At 43.2% G+C, this 19469-nt stretch overlaps 2 protein-coding genes across 2 annotated transcripts; one reads left to right on the top strand and one right to left on the bottom strand.

Moving 5' to 3' along the window:
• The first annotated feature begins 766 nt into the window (after positions 1-766).
• Positions 767-1180, top strand: LOC119251783 (histone H4). The gene has a single exon (XM_037519049.2). The coding sequence runs from the start codon at positions 805-807 to the stop codon at positions 1114-1116; it is 312 nt and encodes a 103-aa protein (XP_037374946.1). The 5' UTR covers positions 767-804; the 3' UTR covers positions 1117-1180.
• A 6979-nt stretch (positions 1181-8159) lies between these two features.
• Positions 8160-8643, bottom strand: LOC119251775 (histone H2B type 1-C/E/F/G/I). The gene has a single exon (XM_037519042.2). The coding sequence runs from the start codon at positions 8599-8601 to the stop codon at positions 8221-8223; it is 381 nt and encodes a 126-aa protein (XP_037374939.1). The 5' UTR covers positions 8602-8643; the 3' UTR covers positions 8160-8220.
• Positions 8644-19469: the final 10826 nt, after the last annotated feature.

Here is a 19469-nt window from a genome sequence, read left to right as displayed (position 1 = left end):
AGTTATCTTTTTTCCCCTTTAACCTTATTATTATTTTTTAAAGATTTATTTATTTATGCATACAAGAGCTGGGGTACAGGCCAGAGATGCAGGGGGTGAGAGGACTCACGAGAGACAGAGTAGGGAGCAGAACAGGCAGGCCAACCCAAATACACTGCTGATGGGAACAGCAGGCGAGACAGGAGAGGCCCTTTTCTCCATGTGGGGTGCCCCCTGGCAGGCCAGGGATCTAACCTGTGCTGCAGAGGCTGGGGACCTCTCCACAGTGCATTGCTAAGCCCCTGCAACACCAGGGAGGCCCCTGCTTTTAGTTATCTTGATAGGGTTTATCCACCCTCCACACCAGAGTCCTACTTTGCTAAACAGTGATCCATAAATCAATAAAACTAACAGAAACTTAAGCAATAAAAACAGGATTGCTTAAAACAACATTTAGGTATTCTTATAAGGGACATATGTGTATTGATTATTTCTTATTTCGGGAAATCTAAAGGGCAAATGTCAGGCTTCCTTTGTGCAAGCTGCATGATCGTTGACCCACTCGATGGTTGCACTTAGAGTACAAAACACAGATACACATTTCCCTACATAGGCCTATTTAGTAAATTTCACCTCCAGTATCCATTGTTGCTTGAAACGCCCCGCCTACTCTGTACTGCTCTGCGCTGAATAACAGGGGGCGGGAGCAGACACTGGTTACCGCCCCTGTTCTCGCGGTTCTCAACTAGGTCCGTCACCTTATTATAAAAGCCTGGAGTGGCGCTGCTGAAAGCACATTTGAGGTTTAGGTTCAATTTGCTCACCATGTCTGGTCGTGGCAAAGGTGGGAAGGGGCTCGGCAAGGGCGGCGCCAAGCGCCACCGCAAGGTGCTGCGCGACAACATCCAGGGCATCACCAAGCCCGCCATCCGCCGCCTGGCCCGGCGCGGCGGCGTCAAGCGCATCTCGGGGCTCATCTACGAGGAGACCCGCGGGGTGCTCAAGGTCTTCCTGGAGAACGTGATCCGCGACGCCGTCACCTACACCGAGCACGCCAAGCGCAAGACGGTCACGGCCATGGACGTGGTCTACGCGCTCAAGCGCCAGGGCCGCACCCTCTACGGCTTTGGCGGCTAAATTTCAATCTGCTGACGCGCTTGCTACAGCAAAACCAACGGCCCTTTTCAGGGCCACCCATCTTTTCACCTGAAAGAGTTTGTCGCTGAGATTTCATGTTTGTCGGTTACGGGGTGTTGGGGAGGGAGTGGTGGTGGTGAGTATTTTCCAGTTAGGAAGTTCTACACTGGCTAAGTAGGTCACATAGCGTGATCAACAGGGAGGAGGCTGACTTTTCCACGAGTGTGTCATTCAAGCCGGCCATTGTGAAAATGTCAACAGGTAAAATGCTGCAATGTAAACCCACACCTGGTGGTAACACTGAGCTGGAAGCTACAGCAATTCCTTCCGGGACTAGCGGGGTGGAGGCATGGTGGTTGGGGGTGGTGCTTTAAAGACAGTTGTGAAAGTATGGTTGTTGCATAAGTGCTATCAGGAAAAAAACAGCTCCTAAGGTTCCCTGTTTAAATTTTAAGAGATGGTCCTGTTTCGGAAGTTCCAAGACTTCCCTTCAACAGCTGATTACAAACCTAAGAATGATTGCAGGGCATGTATCTTGAAAAAAGTGCTGGGCTGGGCCTGTTTAACCCAGATCTTCTGGGTTATATTGTTTTTTACACAAAGAAATGTGGCCAAACAAGCAATTTGTAACCAAGGTCCCCATTTTTTGTTTAACCCAGTGTAAACTACCAGTAATCTCGCAGGCCAATCGGCATGCTGCTTAGTGTCCTTACAATAGATTTTATTTTGTGAAGAATCGGGTTATTGTGTATACTGGCATTTTCCTAGTAAAATGTGTTTCCTAACAAAGGTCTGGCTGAGCAGGTGGCTTCCCAGTAGGCGTTCTCCATCGCCTGGCTTTCTGGCAGTAGAGGAGTTGATGTGCTTAAGAGCATTCCCACACGTGTGAAAAGTCACTCCAGTATGGGCTTTAGATACCTTTCTTCCCATCAGTTATAAAAGTATTGACTTTGTTTCCTCAAGCGAAGAATGTCAGGCCCTAGGGGAACGCAAAACAAAGGCAGGGCGGGGTGGGGGTGAGGGGATTGATAAGGAGAAGCAGAGCTGTCCCATAGATCTCATTCATCACAATAGATCTGTTTCATATGACAAGAATAAAACTGTCTTTAACAGTGGATTTCTCTTTTCTTCTTGATACTCTTTGTTATGTCAATTGAACTTTACTATATACCAAATATGGTTTTTGGTTTCTCTACTTACAAAGCGTGTCCTTTTGTTGTCCCCAAAGTTCTTTTAAGGAAAGCTGATGATCAAGGAGCCTTGGTATTTCTTCCAATTCTAGAATAGTCCATTCTAGATAAATTAGAATATAGGCAGTGGCTTGTATAGGACATGTTAGAAAAGAATGGGTGGACTGTCCATATGTCTCAGGCAGTTGTAGTCTGATATTTCAAAGTACTGTGTCTCCTTAAGAGAGTAATTCTTAATATATGCATTAAAAACTCCTCTGAGAGTCTGTGAAACAAAACACACATGGACATAGCTATTTCATGGGGCTCAATTACCCTTCGAGGCTCATTCAGGTACTCCCGGGCTCCATGAATTCCTGTCAACAACATGGAGTCTAGGATTTCACATCTGAAGTATAGAGAGTAAAAATTTAAGGGTAGAGAGGAAAGGGAAAATATAATATATAAAGAATACACTGGACAAGATAAATTTGTCACCATTTAATTGTCTGCAGTAGACCTATACAATTCTTGAGGTAGATTAAGTTTTAATGTTTTATAACTCAGAATGCAAGATAGATACCCCATTCTGAAAATTTTTAAAAAAATGTTTATTTATTCATACAAGACCTCGGGCACAGACCAAAGGTGTGGGGGATGAGGGGATTCACCAGAGACAGAGTGGGGAGCAGAAGAGGCAGATTAACTGCTGAGGGGAACAGTAGGAGACACAGGACACATCTGCTGCACCATGTGGGTCAGCTCCCTGGCTGGGCATGGAATTTGTTCTGCAGTGGCTGTGAATAGCTTCATAGTGCTGAGACTTAACCCCTTGCACCAGCAGGGAGGTCCATTTTGAAAATTTTTTATTCTCAAGGACCTGAAGTTCCAATCTGACTGAATCTCACACGATTTGGGAGTAAATAAAAAGTGGGAAGCTTCTTTTTCACCTGATTAAGGAAGAAGTTCATGAGGTTTTTTTCTTAAGACCCATTCAATTTGTCTTCCATTGCAAGACTACGTAAATATTTTTATTTTTTAATTTTTTTTAAAGATTTGTTTATTTATACAAGAACTGGGTACAGTCGAAGGCGTGGGAAGGTGAGAGAATTCACCAGAGACAGAGCAGGAAGCAGAACAGGCAGACAGACTGAAGACACTGCTGAAGGGAGCAGCAGGCAAGGCAGGAGAGGTCTGCCGTGCCATGTGGGTTTCTCCCTGGACGCCCAGGGGATCAAACTCGTGCTGCAGAGGCTACAGACAGCTTTACAGCACTGCGCTCAATCTGCTGAGCCACTGGGGAGGCCCTGGGTAAATATTTTTAAAAGACCTATACATTCAGTGGTCTATGCCATTGAGTCAATTATATGTTAAATTTATAAGAAATATTTCCCATACCTGTCTTGAGAAATAGAACAAAGCAGAAACCCTGTATAGAGGGTGGTTTACTTTTTGTGTATTTGGTCATGTTACTTATCCTCTTTGTGCCTGTTGCTTCATCTGTAAAACAGAGATAACAGAGTACATATCTTTTTTAAAAAAATTTTTTTTAAGATTTATTTTATTTATAGAAGAACCAGAGCAGGGATCAGAACGGCAGAATGACCAAAATACACTGCTGAGGGGAGCAGTGGGCAAGACAGGAGAGGTCTGCCGGGCCATGTGGGTTGCTCCAAGGCTAGCGGGGATTGAACCGGCAGTGCAGAGGCTTTGGACAGCTTCACAGTCCTGCACTTAACCTCCTGTGCCACCAGGGAGGCCCCATATCTTTTTTATTTTTAAAGATTTACTTATTTATGCATATAAGAACTGGGGTACAGGCCAGAGGTGTGTGGGGTGAGGATTCAACAGAGACAGAGTAGGGAATAGAACAGGCAGATTGACTGATGTACACTGCTGAGGGGAGCAGCGGGTGAGGCAGGAGAGGTCTGCTGCACCGGGTGGGTAGATCCCTGACCAGGCATTGAACCTGTGCTGCAGAGGCTGTGAATATAGCCTCATAGGTTGTATCTTAACCCCTTGTTCCACTAGGGAGGCCCCAGAGTACATATCTTATAGGTTATTTTTAATTTGTAAACCATTTGAATAGTGTGCAGCACATGGCAAATATCTTATGTTTTAGTTATTGTTATTACTATTGTTACTATTATATTTATTCCTTATGACATTAGAGACACCCAGAGAAAAGAAAGTGGCATTTGGACATAAGGACATACAGTTGAATTCCTGAGTTATCAGTTTCTATTTTTTTGACCTGGGACAAATTATTAACCATTGTTTTCTTCTCTATAACAAAAAAAAAAAATACGTATTTTTGTGAAGATGGAGTTAGAGACTGTAGGGTAAATATTATGATTATAGTATGTGTTCAACAAATATAGGTTTACATATTTTCTTAAGAAGTTACATATGTATTATGTATTAGAGTTCTTTTGAATGCAAACATAAAAAATCAATTGTGCATAACAAGTAAAAAAAAAGACTCTCTTGAGATAGAAGTTTACTCGTTGCACTTAAGGACTTGCTAAACACACAGACCTGCCTTTCTCTTCTTTGTCTTCACAATATCTTGAAAAGTGAATCTGATTGATCACATTGGGCATGTGCAAACATAATGGCCCAAGACTGAGGGTAAGAACATAATGGAGTTTTTCAAAGGAGGGAATAATTGTGGGTCCTTAAGCTGTCCCTTCCATGCTGGTCTCTAGTAGCTGTAAGCAACTTCCCAGAGATTGCTATTTATTATATGCAAAGCTCTTGTTTATTCTCATCCTACAACACATCCCTTGACCACATCTCCTTCCTTTTTTTTTTTTTTTTTTAACATATAAAGCATCAATGAACCCTGGACTGCATGTGTCTTTTTGTGCTAATGTTTTTGTTTCCTTTGGATAAGTACCTGGAAGTGGAATTGCTAGAGCATATGGTAGATCTAGTTTTAATTTTTTAAGCAACCTCTATACTATTTTCCCTTGGGACAGCCTCAGTCTACATTCCCACTAACAGTGCACAAGGGTTTCCTTTTCATCACATCTTTGCCAACAATTTGTCATTTCTTCTCTCTCTCTTTTTAAACTTGACTTTTGCCGATTTATTCTTCTGGATTTTTTTAAGCGCACTCACCACTATTCAGAAGATTACTGTCTTCTTTCTCTTAATGTTTGGAGTGCTTCTATATTTATTTGTTTTTAAAGGTATTCTCCATGTTGACATTAAAATACCTATTTCCATAATTTAAAAAATTTCTATGTGCAGTTATAGTTTGCCATGACACAAACTGAGAATCTGGGTGTTTTCTTTTAATAGGGTCCAAATGTTCAGGCACCTGTTAAAACTCCCATCCTCATCTCTTAACACTTTTCCTTTGTGTACATCTCTCCCAGCATGCAGGCCTTCCTTCTATTTCTTGAATAATTTTGTAGCACTAAGATCTCCTCTCTATTTGAAATGGGCTTGCTGAGTTATCAGCTTGCTTATTGTCTTTCTTTTCCCCTAGGAAAAGCAGAGCAGACTCTTGTCTATTTCCTTCACTGACAGTAACTTAATGCCTCATGTGGAAACCCATTATCTGGTAACATACTATGGCAATTCTTCAGTGGCTCTCTATTGTTTCTTGTATTCATTCACTGTTCTATTCCTGCTCCCATTTCTCTGATTTGGACCTTCATCTCATCTCTCTTGATCACAATTTGTCTCTAATCCATCTAATTTCTTTCAACCAGAAGCTCCTTTCTAAAACTAATGAGTCATGTCACAGCCTGCTCAGAAACTTTCTATAATGTTTGGCCACCTGCTAAATAAACCTAAACATCATCTTATACCATAACCTCACCTTCCCACAACAAAAGCTCCACATGTGCCGAGACTGGTTAGCTTATTCTTCTTCATATAGCAGATGTTTTTGAAGCATACAGTACCAGATAAGCAGCATTTCTATTAGCTGGGTACTCTTCAGAAAGCCAAGTTCTCATATTTCCACAGAATAAATGAAACAGAAACTCAGGGAGTGGAACCAACAACGTGTTCTTTAACAAGCACAGGTGGTTCTGAGGCACAGGCAAGGGTGAGGGCCCCTACTCTATAGTCTCAGCACATAATTCAGTGCTTGGTATTTGAAAATGAATATACCAGGTGTTCCTTTAGTCTGCCTCAAAGGCCCTCAGTATTAAGCAGAGCAGGTGTCTTACCAAAGGTCATTTCCCCTCTTTGTTTTTGGTACAGCCTAAATTTTCTTCAGTCCTCACCTTCTTCTCTGCCTTGTGTGCCAAGAAAGGCAGAGATCCCTTCCAGCTTCAGGGGTTGGGTCCTGATTCAACCACAGCAGTCTGCAAGGTCCCCACTCCCTTTCAGGATGATTAGTTTGTAAGCTGGGTGTACAGCCGTTCTTTGGTGACTGTGAGAGACACTTTTCCAAGAACAAGAGATTAAGCTGAAATGGGAGTTGCTGATCACCAGTTGTCTGTGTTTATATTGGGGATATTTGTGGAATCAGAATTATTTCAGATAGAGAAATACTACAAAGGTCTGGATGCTGGAGAGATCCTAGAGATTTCCAAAAACTGAAAAGAAAACCCAAAACAAAAACAACAAAGAAGCCAAAAAAAAAAAAAAAAAAAAAAGGAGAGAAAAATAATTGTTTGAAGTTGAGATGGAGGATTAGGCAAGCTTCAGACTTGATAGGACTTGAGATCTTTGCTGATTTCTGATTTTGTGCAGTAGGGGTCATTGTAAAGCTTCTGAGGAGGGAAAAAAAAAACAACAATTGACCGAAAAGTTGAAACTTGACAATTGGAAAATGAATACTGTTGCTTGTATCTTTGTGTTTAACTTTTTGAGAGAATAAAGGGAAACCAGGCAGGCTGCCTGGGAAGGCTGGCTGGGAGTGCTTCTTAAAGTGATAGTAATTTTGGGTGAATTTGGTATTCCCATTTATAAAAGAAGTGAGGTACTGTTGCCCAAACTTTTTTCACCCACCCTACAGAAAGAAGCCTCTATTCTGATGTTTCTGAAGAAAGGAAAAGATAAGTTCTGCTTATTTTCCAGGGCTTAGTCTCTTCAGCATTATGTGATCACAAAATGACTTCCAGCCCTTGAGTGTGTCCAACAGGTGAACAATCTCTTCCGATTCCATATTTCATTTTTTTTCTCCACTCTCTGACCTGCTCATGGCCCCTCTCCTTCCTTGGGAGAGTGCTCCACAGTTCATCTGAGCAGGGGCAGGAAGGACATCAAGACTGCGTAGGGGTCCACTTGAAAAGAAACTCGCAATGAGCAGGAAAGGACAGATTGGAGACTGCAGAGCCAGTCTTTATATTCTGTGTCCACACTAGTGAGATCGAGGAGGCTGAATCCTGAGGTTTTTGCAGATCTAATTTATGAAGGGAGTCAGGGAGGGGCGTGGTAAGGACTGTATTCCCCGTTAGATCTTAAAATAATGCACTCTTAAAAGCCATTTAGGAACGGCAAAATTAAAATGGCTGTCCCATTACTGGAGAGCTGCAGCCACCAATACAAGACGTTCGTTTAGAACCTTAGCTAAAAGTGCCACAGTCTAGAAGGCGAGGCAAAGGCTGGAGTGGGGGTTGGGTGGATTAGATACACAAGGACGGTGACTCAGCATCACACACACGGGAAGTTCAACTTTTAGAGCGGGACTTTCAAACTTTAGGCGTTACAGGGTGCAGATTCACATACAGGGGAAGGCAGATTGTAGGTGTTTTAGTTTCTTCACTAGGAGCCGCTATACTGCTTAGTACGGATAAATGTTTAGTAAATTGATCGCTGTCAGAACCCGAGTCTATGGAACAAAGGTCCCTAAGTGACCCAATTAACAACACCCCGCCCCCAGAATCGCAAAACAGCGCACAGCTCTTATTGTGAAAACTGAGTGGCTCTGAAAAGAGCCTTTGGGGTTCAATTGTACCTAAAGGCACATTTACTTGGAGCTGGTGTACTTGGTGACGGCCTTGGTGCCCTCGGACACGGCGTGCTTGGCCAGCTCCCCGGGCAGCAGCAGGCGCACGGCCGTCTGGATCTCCCGCGACGTGATGGTCGAGCGCTTGTTGTAGTGCGCCAGGCGGGACGCCTCGCCCGCGATGCGCTCGAAGATGTCGTTGACGAACGAGTTCATGATGCCCATGGCCTTGGACGAGATGCCCGTGTCGGGGTGCACCTGCTTCAGCACCTTGTACACGTACACCGAGTAGCTCTCCTTGCGGCTGCGCTTGCGCTTCTTGCCGTCCTTCTTCTGCGCCTTGGTCACCGCCTTCTTGGAGCCCTTCTTGGGCGCGGGCGCGGACTTCGCTGGCTCAGGCATTTCACTTTCAGTTTTCTCCGACAGAGAAGAAAATGGAGTCTACACGGAGCAGCCTGGCTACTTATAGGCAACATTATGCAAATGAGGACTTAGAACCGTGCCCTCTGATTCGTTCGTTTATAGGGAGGTCTGCATGCAAATCATTGACTCTAAATGCACTTTCCCATTGGTCCAATCTTGAGAGCGGTTTTCCAGCAGGAAGCCAGTTTTTTTTTTTAATCTTGTTAACCCCTTTCAGTACAAACGGATTATTATTTTTTTAAATAACAATTCAGATTCCTTTGGTGTTTTTTAAGTCACTCTCCTGTTATTTCCAAACGCCAGGGATACAGTGCTCGCTTCGGCAGCACATATACCAAACGCCAGGGATACAACTTGCTTTATAATAAGTTCAGATGATGATGATGATGATGATGATGATAATGTTTATTTGGAGAATAAAAAAAGGCAGTTTGTTGAAATATCCTACAAAGTAGCACGGGTGGGAGAAGGGAGTTAAGGATCTGTGCGTCAGATTATTTTATAACAATTCAGATTAGCTTGTTGATTACTTTTAAAAAGTAGAAGTTGCTGTCGTATTTTAAAATGTTGGTAATTATTTCAATACCTATGCATTTGCCCACATATATGTACAAAATCTTCAAGGGGCTGGATTTACAAATTCAGGTAGCAATCGTACAGGAATTCAAGTTTATAATATTAGAGTTGTGCTATATATTTGTTTTCACTAGTTATGCTTTTGAAGTGCCAATAAAATACTAAAATTTTTAATTTGATTTAATTTAAAATTAAAAATTGGTTTTGAATTCGGTTATTGGAACATTTTTCAGTGTCAAAACCACAACTTGTACATATGAATTTACTGTGCATTTTGCACAATCTCACAAGCAGCTCATTTCCTATGCAAATTTAGCATCTAAACTGAGATGTGCTCTAAGTCTTAATTAGACATTGGATTTCACAGATTTACTATGAAAAAAGGATGTACAGCATTCTATCAATAATTTTTATATTGATTATGTGTTGGCATGAGAACATTTTAGCTATACTTGTATAGGACACGCCTCCCCAAGATGTGTCACTTTGCCATGTGGTTTATTTTGAATTGAGGTCAAGGTTGAGTTCTAGCATTTAAAAATGACAGATCACCCCTCCTTTCTCCTAACTTCTTTCCATCATAAATACAAATACATAAATATCTTGATGGGGAGAACTAGTTCCATTTCCTATTTCCCCATAGGTAGAATTTCTTTAGCTGCATTTTTTCTCACTGTGTGTGTTGAATTTGAGTCTCACCTGTATTTGGGGAGATTAGGGTAGGGTAGGTTGGGTCTGGTTGTATATATTAAAATATTTCTCTAGGGCCTCCCCGGTGGTGCAGCGGTTGAGCGCTGGGTTGCAAAGCTGCCCACGGCCTCTGCAGCATCGGTTTGATCCCCGGCTGCTCCCCGGCCACTGGAGGAGGGTCCCACATGGCGCGCAGACCTCTCCTGCCGCCCGCTGCTCCCCTCAGCAGTGTACTTCGGTCCTTCTGCCTGCTCTGCTCCCTGCTCTGGCTCTGGTGAATCCTCTCACCCTCCCGCGCTTCTGACTGTACCCAGTGCTTGTATAAATAAATAAATCTTTAAAAAAAAAAAATTTCTCTAATCCGAATCTCAGCAAATGGAACCTGGTTGATGCATCAAGTTGAGTCTTCTGCAGAGAATGAGGGCTTGGTCTGCACACATGCAACTAGGCTGGTGAAATAAAATGAGAAGCATCCCTGTCCCTCCCCTTAGGGAAGATGTAATTGGGTGGGTGGGTGTGATTTGGGAGGAATACCTGTGCAGCACTCTTATGGGAGAGCAAGATAGGTGAGAAAAACAGATCTCACTGATTGTGTGAGATTAACAAATATTCTCTGCTTGACCTAAATCTGGCCAGGTTCCTCCAAGCCCTTCTCTCCACTAAGGCTTCACCTTGACCTACAAAGTCTCCAAATAAGAACAAAGTTTCTAACAACACAGGCTGTATCCCTAGGATGACTTAACTCCTCTTAAAGTAACTGCCTGAGAAAAACCAAGTCTGCCAAGACAACATACCCTTTCAACCAACACTGAAAGACAAGGCCCCTGTCTCCCTGCCTTTGAGGGAGAGGAGGAGCCTAATTTTCATAAAAACAGTTAGCCAACCTGGGTGCTTTCAATGAATGACACCCCTCTGCCAGTCTTCCCACTTTTTGTAATTTTTCACTTCCCTGTCTCTCTAGATCCTTGCTCATGCTCCCCCCTGCTCCCTCTTTCACCCATTAAAACACCCTGGTATCTTGGAACACATCAATAGTGAGGTCAGTTCATGCTGGCCTCTTTTCCCTATTGCAGTAGTATTTTATGGATTAAAACATGTCCTTACCATCTTTTTATTTTTTACAATTTATTATTAATTAATTTATTTATTTTAAAGATTTATTTATTTATACAAGAGCTGGGGTACAGACCAGAGGAGCTGGAGAGTGAGAGAATTCACCAGAGTCAGAGCAGGGAACAGAACAGGCAGACAGAGCAGTGAGTGCAACAGGAGAGGTCTGCCATGCCATGTGGGAATCGCCCTGATTGGCCGGGAATCGAACCTGTGCTGCAGAGGTTCCAGAGAGTTCATGGTGCAGTGCTCAACCTGCTGCGCCACGGGGGAGGCCCTATTTTTATTTATTTTTGTGTAGAAGAACTGGGGTGGAGGTCAGAGGTGCGGGATGGGGGTGTTTGTAAGAGGATTCTCCAGAGACAGAGGGGGAGTACAACAGGTGATCAACTGAAATACACTGCTGAGGGGAGCAGTGGGTGAGACAGGAGAGGTTTGCTGTGCCAAGTGGGTCAGATCCCTGGCCAGGGATCAAACTCCTGCTGCTATTAATAGATGGATAAGCACTGAGACTTTAACCCCTGTGCCACCATGGACACCCTGTCCCTATCTCTTTAACTAGTGTCTGGCTTCACCTTTGACAGAGACAATGATGTAAAAGAAAAAAACTGCTATTGTTATTTGTATTAACTGTTTAATGTTGCCAAGAGATAATACCTTTTACTGTAAAGGTTCAAATAAGAGCACCTGGTGCTAAACTATCTGAGTCAGAATCTCTTCTGCCATTTATTTATTTAATTATGCATGCAAGAACTGGGGGTAAGCCAGAGGTGCCTGGTGGGAGTGGGTGGAAGGATTCACCAGATTGGAGAGCAGAACAGGCAGATCTACTGAAATACACTGCTGAGGGGAGCAGTGGGCAAGGCAGGAGAGGTGGGCTGTGCCATGTGGGTTGCTCCCTGGCCAGCAGGGGTTGGAACTCATGCTGCAGTGGCTGGTGATAGGTTGATAGCACTGTCTTTAACCCTTGCACCACCAGGAAGGCCCCTCTTCTGCCATTTATTAATTGTCTGACAATGGGCAAGTAATTTTTAGCTTTGCGTGACTGTGTAGCCATGGATAAAATTGGGATAACAAAAGCACACATAAAATATAAACTAAGAAAAAAAATCCCAATAATGTATAGATGTGTTATGAGGGTTAAATCAGCTAACATCTGGAAAATACTTGGCTATGTATCTGAGTGTTTAGATATGTAAACACCCGGGAAGTGTTGTGTGCTACCTGCACCCATGGCTGCACTGCCTTTTTTGGGTCCTATGCAACTTTGCCTGCCAGGGCTCCTTCCCTCATTAAAAAAAAGTTATGAAAATATATATCAATATCATATATTGAAACATTTCAGCAACCGGGAAGTTTGTTTTTCTTCTGTTAGAAGACATTAAAATATTTTCCTATACTTCTAAAAGCCCGGGGGTCCTGGGCTGTTCAATAGATGTTACCTTTCTGTGCACCTGCAGACAAAACCAAAACACAGATATTCAAGTAGGAAATAATCATCCTTATGTCGTTTTTTGGAGTTAGTGCAGGGTCCTTGGGTTCACTCTGGGAAAGGTTTCACCAGAGCTCCCTTTTCAGCAGCACACAGCAAGTTTCCCAGGTGGGTTTCTCCATGAGACAGAGACGGCAGTTAGATTTAAGACGGTAGTTACATTAAAGATTTATTAGGGGAGGGCCTCCCCTGGTGGCACAGCAGTTGAGCGCTGGCCTGCGAAGCTGCCCGCAGCCTCTGCAGCGCTGGTTAGATCCCTGGCCACCAGTGAGGGTCCCACATGGCGCGCAGACCTCTCCTGCCATGCCCGCTGCTCCCTCAGCAGTGTGTTTCGTCAGTCTGCCTGTTCTGTTTCCCGCTCTGGCTCTGGTGAATTCTTAAAATAAATAAATAAATAAATAAAAATTAAAAAAAAAAAAAAAGGTTTATTAGGGGAAAGGGGCCAGGAAAATTGTAGGGTAAAGTAAAATGTATCAGGCTTTTCTGCCCTCCTGCCATTAGGATGGATGATGGAACCCTGTGGTCCCGAATGTATGCCTAATGGCGGCCACCTGGAATAGGGTGTGGGCATAGGTAGATGACATTCACCTGGGCTAAGACTGGGCTTTTAAGGGTGGTGTCACGGGGATGCCAGCAGAAGCCAAGACAGAAGAAGAAGCAGAGAAGCAGAGAGAACGCAAGAGAAGGCCAGAGAGCCCAGAAAGAGTGAAGACTTGCTGGGGCCTGGGAGGCCTGCCAGCCTCCCGGCACCCCAGCACCTCTGCCTGCCATATGCCTGGTAATCTAAATAAAAGACCTGCAAAAGCCACCAAGGTCTCCAGGACTTTTTCCTCCTTTACAGTCTGCATGGAATCTTAGAAAACCTGCACTGTGGTCTTCCTGACCTTACAAGAATGAAAGACTTGCATAGACACAAGTGGGCAGGAAGAGCTGCCCTGAAAGGGACAGGTTTGCTGAGAGAGGTCTGCATGGTTGCAGGCAGGTGGCCTTGAGAGCGGCCTCTGCTTAGGGAGGTCAGTGAAGAGAAGTCCCGGCAGGTGTAGGTCACCGTCAGTCAGGGAGGCTGCTGTCCTGCAGGAGAGAGTAGGTGAAAGGAAGCACCTGCATAGCCACAGGTGGGTCTAAGGAGTGCTGCCCTGTTGTGAGGGCTGTGTTCAGTTTTATCATCTTCAGGGAGGGGGCTCATCTTTGTGGGAGGATGGTTTGTGCCCCTGACACTCCCTATAGCAGTCTGATAGTTTCTGGGCGTTGAGCCTCCTGATCTGGGCATTGTTGCCTTAAGGTCTTGGTTTCTATAATTGGGTTAATGGATAATGCTAATCCCTTTTACCCCCACCTCCTGTGTGAGTTCGGTTCTTGACCTTGTATCTCCTTTCCTCCATATTCCAAACAAACAAGCACACACAATCCTCACGCATAGGGCCCTATAAACGTGAGGACAATTAGGGGGTGGTGTAAGCAAGCTGTCCTTGCATCTAGTAATGCGGGATGTCTCGACAGCTGCAGACAAGGGGAAGAGCCAATTCAAAGTCAGGATATAAAGAAGAAAACGAATGAAAGATTGGCCGGACTGCTGGGTCTTCACACTGCGAGGCTCTCCGTGTTTATCCGCAGACCCTATGGATTATTCGGACTCTCAGGGTGTGGGTTGGCATCACCCAAGGGACTGATGGGCAGGGTTTGAGCCCCAGCAGAGAAAGAAGATGGAAAACCTCTGCACCGCAAAACCTCTATTCCCGCTACAGTGGCACTGAGACCCAGCCATCGGGGATCAAAATATTCCCGGGGGCCGGCCGGGGGGCGGGGCCGGAGGAGAGAGGGGCGTGGCCAGAGGGCCCGATTGGAGCCGGCTCCGGGGGCGTGGCTACCGGGGCGCCTGCGGGGGCGGGGCTGGACGCGCCGCTGTTATTCCTTGCTCGCTTCCAGGCCGGGAGGAGGACCCTTGGGCCTTTTTTCACGACCTCTTGCATCCCAGGCTAAATAGATTGGTTTTGGCTCTAAAATGCAAAAGATAAACAAAGCTTGTCTTTGAGACTTGCTCTTGTGGACACAGTCGAGCCTGCAGGTTAACCGGCAAACTGGAGCTGAGCTCCAAGGCTGACCAGGGACTCTGGAAGAGAGGGCTACCCCAGGAAGGCGCCCCAACATTCAAAACTTCAGCGTCTGAGGAAGAGCCTCTTCATACTTCATGTATGAACAGCCCTGTAACTCACTCAAGTGCACATTTCTTTTCCCTTAATCTGCTTTTCGAATAATAAAATGTAACTCCTTTTTTCTCAACCCACCTCCCCAGGTCGTACCTCACCTCATTTCCTTTCCTAGTCTGGAAGGTAGATTTGAGTTTATTTCCCACTTCCTGGCCAAATCCAATCGCAAATAAAACTGATTTCTCAAATACCTGATGTAATCGTCTGATCTATGTAAGTCTGGTAGAGAAGTCCATTACTCAGGAACATTTTCACTTTCTTAAAACCTCATCTGCTTTGTTGGTTACTGTGATTGTGTTGTAGTAGCATTTTAGAGAAATCTCATGTTCCAATTTAAAACATTTCTCCAGGAGTGATCAGGCTGGCTGGCTGGATGGATAGATCAGTTAGAAATGCAAATTTTTGAATCCTACTCCTGATCTAGTCAATCAGAATCTACGTGGGATGGGACCAACAATCTACACTTTAAATCCTTCATCTGATTTTGGTGCACACTTTCCTATGAAGCTACTCCATAAGCATTGTGTTTCTCTCAATTCAGATGTTAGAAGTGACCTCACAGCTAAACAAGTAACCTCAGCTTAGCTAAACAAGTTATTTCCCTTCAACATGGTTACCAAAGCCAAAACAGTATTTGGAATTTACCTATTCAGACAGATCTGGATGCCAGAGAATAGAGTGGAAAATAAATAAAATGTCTGTCTGGAAAGGGTAGATATTTGGAAGGCAATAAAAATGAATAAAAAATTCCAATTCACAGAATTTATTAATCTTAATATCGTTTATAGGCAGAAATAAAAAGGATTTGTTAGGTGCAACTTTGTGGTCTGCGGCTATTTCAGACTTATGCCAGCAAAGGTAAGCATGGTAACTAATGAATTTCCAGCAACTGGGCCTAAAACAGAAGTCAGTTCTATATTTATAATTCAAACAAAAAATGGAAAAGCAAAAACAACTTGTTTAGACTCTTCCACTTAGGTAATGTTCTCCTTGTGATAAATCAATGGGCAGCAAACCAGGCTGTGTTGGATACTGCTGGATATACACACAGATCACTGTCATACATCACACTTTGTAACTTCTGTGGGTAGAGTCACAGTTTCAGTTACTGCTTGCATTCATTTCTTTTCTGCATTCATATCTCTCCCCAATGAAGAAATAAAAAGGGTTTGTTAGGTGCAACTTTGTAGTCTGCATTAATTAATTATTATTGGCTTTATAAAGAGGGCCGATTCACTTGCACTTATAGAATGTGCTATGAGGAATTTCTGACTCTGTTACTATTACCACTTTAGTCATTATTAGCACTATTCACACTAACAGAGGACTCAAGTCATGCTCAGCCAAGAGATATTCCTGAATAATATGATTTTTGTTCCAAATTCTCTACTATTCTTCTTGGGGTGGGATTCTGAGAGTTCAAAAGCTCTTATTCTCCACCTTTAGTTTTTGACCTAAAGAGAATTGGCCACTGTGATTTCCATTTTGATACAGTGATTGAGGAAAACATAATGTTTAACAATAGCTAAGGGCTTACTAAATGTCCCCTTTTAAAGAACTTTATCTAAATCATCTCATTTATCCATAAAATACTTCTAAGAGGTAGTACCCTAATATTACTATTCTTGTATAAATGGGGAATTTGGGTCCCAAAAAAGGTTGAGTTCTTTATTCAATTGAACTGTATGGCAAATCAGCTCCAGCCTCTGTCCCTGCTGTTCAAAATCTATGTACCATTAAATAATTTACTAATAACAGGATTCTCCCTTATCCATGGTTTCACTTTCCTCAGTTTCAGACACCTATAGTCAATAGCAATCTAAAAATATTATATACAGTAAGGTATATATACTGTATTATATACAGTGAGGTAACATTCACATAACTTATTATATTATTACAATTATTCTATTTATTTTTACTGTTGTTAATCTCTTACTGAGATTAATAATAATTTAATTTTTAATAACTATCATAGGCATGTATAAATGGGAAATTCATAGTATATATAGAGTTCCATACTATCTATGGTTTCAGGCATCCACTGGGGTCTTGGAACATATCCCCTATGGATAAGGGGGGCCTGGGATATACCATGCTGTAAATAGTTACTGTGATCCTCCTATATGTCCAGAACAGCCTTAGGCAGGAGGGAGTCAGCTGGAAAAAGCTGCTCCATACAGCTTATGGTTTTGAGAATGGGGAGGGAAACAATAAATTTGTGTCAGTACTACAAGGTAGATCTTTATGTTATAGTTAGAACAAGAATGGAGTAGGGCCTCCCCGGTGGCGCAGCGGTTGAGCCCTGGGTTGCAAAGCTGCCTGCAGCCTCTGCCCGCAGCCTCTGCCCGCAGACTCTGCCTGCCGGTTCGATCCCCGGCTGCTCTCCGGCCACCGGAGGAGGGTCCCGCATGGCGTGCAGACCTCTCCTGCCGCCCGCTGCTCCCCTCAGCAGTGTACTTCGGTCCTTCTGCCTGCTCTGCTCCCCGCTCTGGCTCTGGTGGATTCTTTCACCCTCCCGCGCTTCTGACTGTACCCAGTTCTTGTATAAAATAAATAAATAAATCTTAAAAAAAAAAAAAAAGAATGGAATAGAAGGGTACATTATAAGGGTCAGAGAAAGTCTCCAGGTGTGTTAATATTTTAATCAAGCCACTCAACCCCAAACTCAAGTAATGGGGGGAGTATTTCAGTTATGTGTAAGGTATTATAAACACCAAATACATGACAAGGCCTATTTACACACCTCTTTCTCTTTTTCTTTCTGCCTTTCTGCAACTGCAGCCTGTTGGAGGCTTCTCTTTGGTCCCTAAATTTCACCCCTCCCTTTGGTAGTAGCAATTTGTTTCTTCATTCCTTTTCTGAAGTCCTTCTCTATTTCTTTTACTTATTCTCTTCTCCTCAGCCTCTTCCTCCTTCTTCCCTAAAAATAGCCACGAATGGTCTATAATGTGCCCATCATTTTGTATTTATGCAATACAACTTAGCATTCACAGTTAAGCTTTTAAACAAAATTCTAAAACCTAACTGTGGGTTTAGCATACAAGGCTCCTTTCAAGTTAGACAAGAGCAGGAGCTTGATGGTCCTGGACAATGGGTTACATCCCAAGGTGGGACTGGGAAGACCCCAGGGGCCAGTAACAGGTGTGCTTTGCACCCCAGGGACTGATCAGGGAACGCCTTTGTTAATAACATTGGAATCATGGGTGGGAGCAGGGTGTATATCTTTGGACTTACTGTACCTAAAGCCCTAAATCCAGTGTTCAGTTTGACCCACCCTTCTCTGTCAATAAAAAGGCCCGGATCTTACTCTTGAACAGCAGCCTGTATCCCGCAGCCTGCTCCATGACTCCTGTTTCTTTCCATTATCAGTCCCACGTTGCTGACACAACACATAACTCCACCTTTCTACAGTTTCTCTTCCCTGCCCATAGTAGAAAATTTCAAGGTTTTTGAAAGAAAAAATCACTCAAATTCTTGCTGTGAGCTAGGCTGTTATATTTAACCACAGAGACCACTATTTTGTCCTTTACAATCTCAGGAATAGTCCATTAGGACATCATGTGGAAAATATATTTATTTTTGTCCCTAAACATAGTGGCCAGTTGTAGACTAGGTTGCAAAATTTCTTAAAGATCTACATATTATAAAGGCATTAGACCCAGGTGATTATATAGCTGATTTCTAGTTCATGTTTAAAATTCAAATGACTTTTTCCATTTAAGTATTAAAAGCATGCATGAGATGATGTGCATGTTTTCAAATTTGTCCACAAATTCTTTCACTGACCTTACTTCAAAAGGTGGAGCTTAATTCCCCTTCTGACTATAAACCAGATTTAAACAACTTACTTCTAGTGAATAGAAAGTGGCAGATGTGACAGTGTCTGACATTTGTGAGAGCTCACACTGAGTCACAAAAGGTATTCTGCTGTATGCCTCCCACCTGCTCCTTATCTGTGATTTCTCTTTCTGGGTGATAAAAACTACCATGTTTTGAAGATAGTCAATTAGCCCTCTGGAGAGTTCTCTGCATAGCAAGGGACTGAAGTCCTCCTGTCAATAGCTTGGAGGAGCTTGTCCTATATGCGAGCAAGTCATATTTTTAGAGAAACATCCAGCCCCAGTTAAGCCTTCACGTGACTGCAGCCTACACTTGTGACCTGGTAGGATTGGTCTGAAAAAATGTTCAGATTGGGTTAGTACAAGACTTTCAGAGCAAGTTTTTATCAACATATGTCATGTTGGCATGTGGAACCAAGACCAGTTGAGGCCCTGCAGATCTCAGAAAAAACTAACCATCTCTTAAAGAATGAAGATTCCCAGATTGAAGATCATCTCCCGAAATAACTTTTTTTTATCAGAAAAAACTACCTTAATACAAGAGACACAGAGTCAGAGTTTTGTTACATGAAGTCTTCCTCTCATCACTTGGGACACCCCCTCCTCTCTGCTTGACATGGGAAGCCCCAACCCATTGCTTAGCTCAGGACACGAACATTCAGCCTGTCCCATTTACTTTAGACTTTAGTCATGTGAAATGTCCATAGATGTGTGGTTTGGTTTTTCTCTTACTAATTTGCGTGTTAAATTGTTTGCTGGACCAGCCTGAGAAGAACACAGAGGGGTGGGAGAATTTTCCCCTGCGCTCCTATAAATTCAAACTCATTAAAGACCTTAAGTCATTTGCAGCCAGTTAAGTCACTACTGGATTCCTGAATCCCAGATGCTAAATGAAATATTAAATGTTCATTGACAAAAGTGTCTCATTTT

This window comes from Talpa occidentalis, unplaced genomic scaffold (assembly GCF_014898055.3).
Source record: "Talpa occidentalis isolate TD23 unplaced genomic scaffold, MPIMG_talOcc4v2.1 talOcc4.2, whole genome shotgun sequence".
In the NCBI taxonomy this organism is placed as follows: domain Eukaryota; kingdom Metazoa; phylum Chordata; class Mammalia; order Eulipotyphla; family Talpidae; genus Talpa; species Talpa occidentalis.
This window is presented reverse-complemented; position numbering and strand designations above follow the sequence as displayed.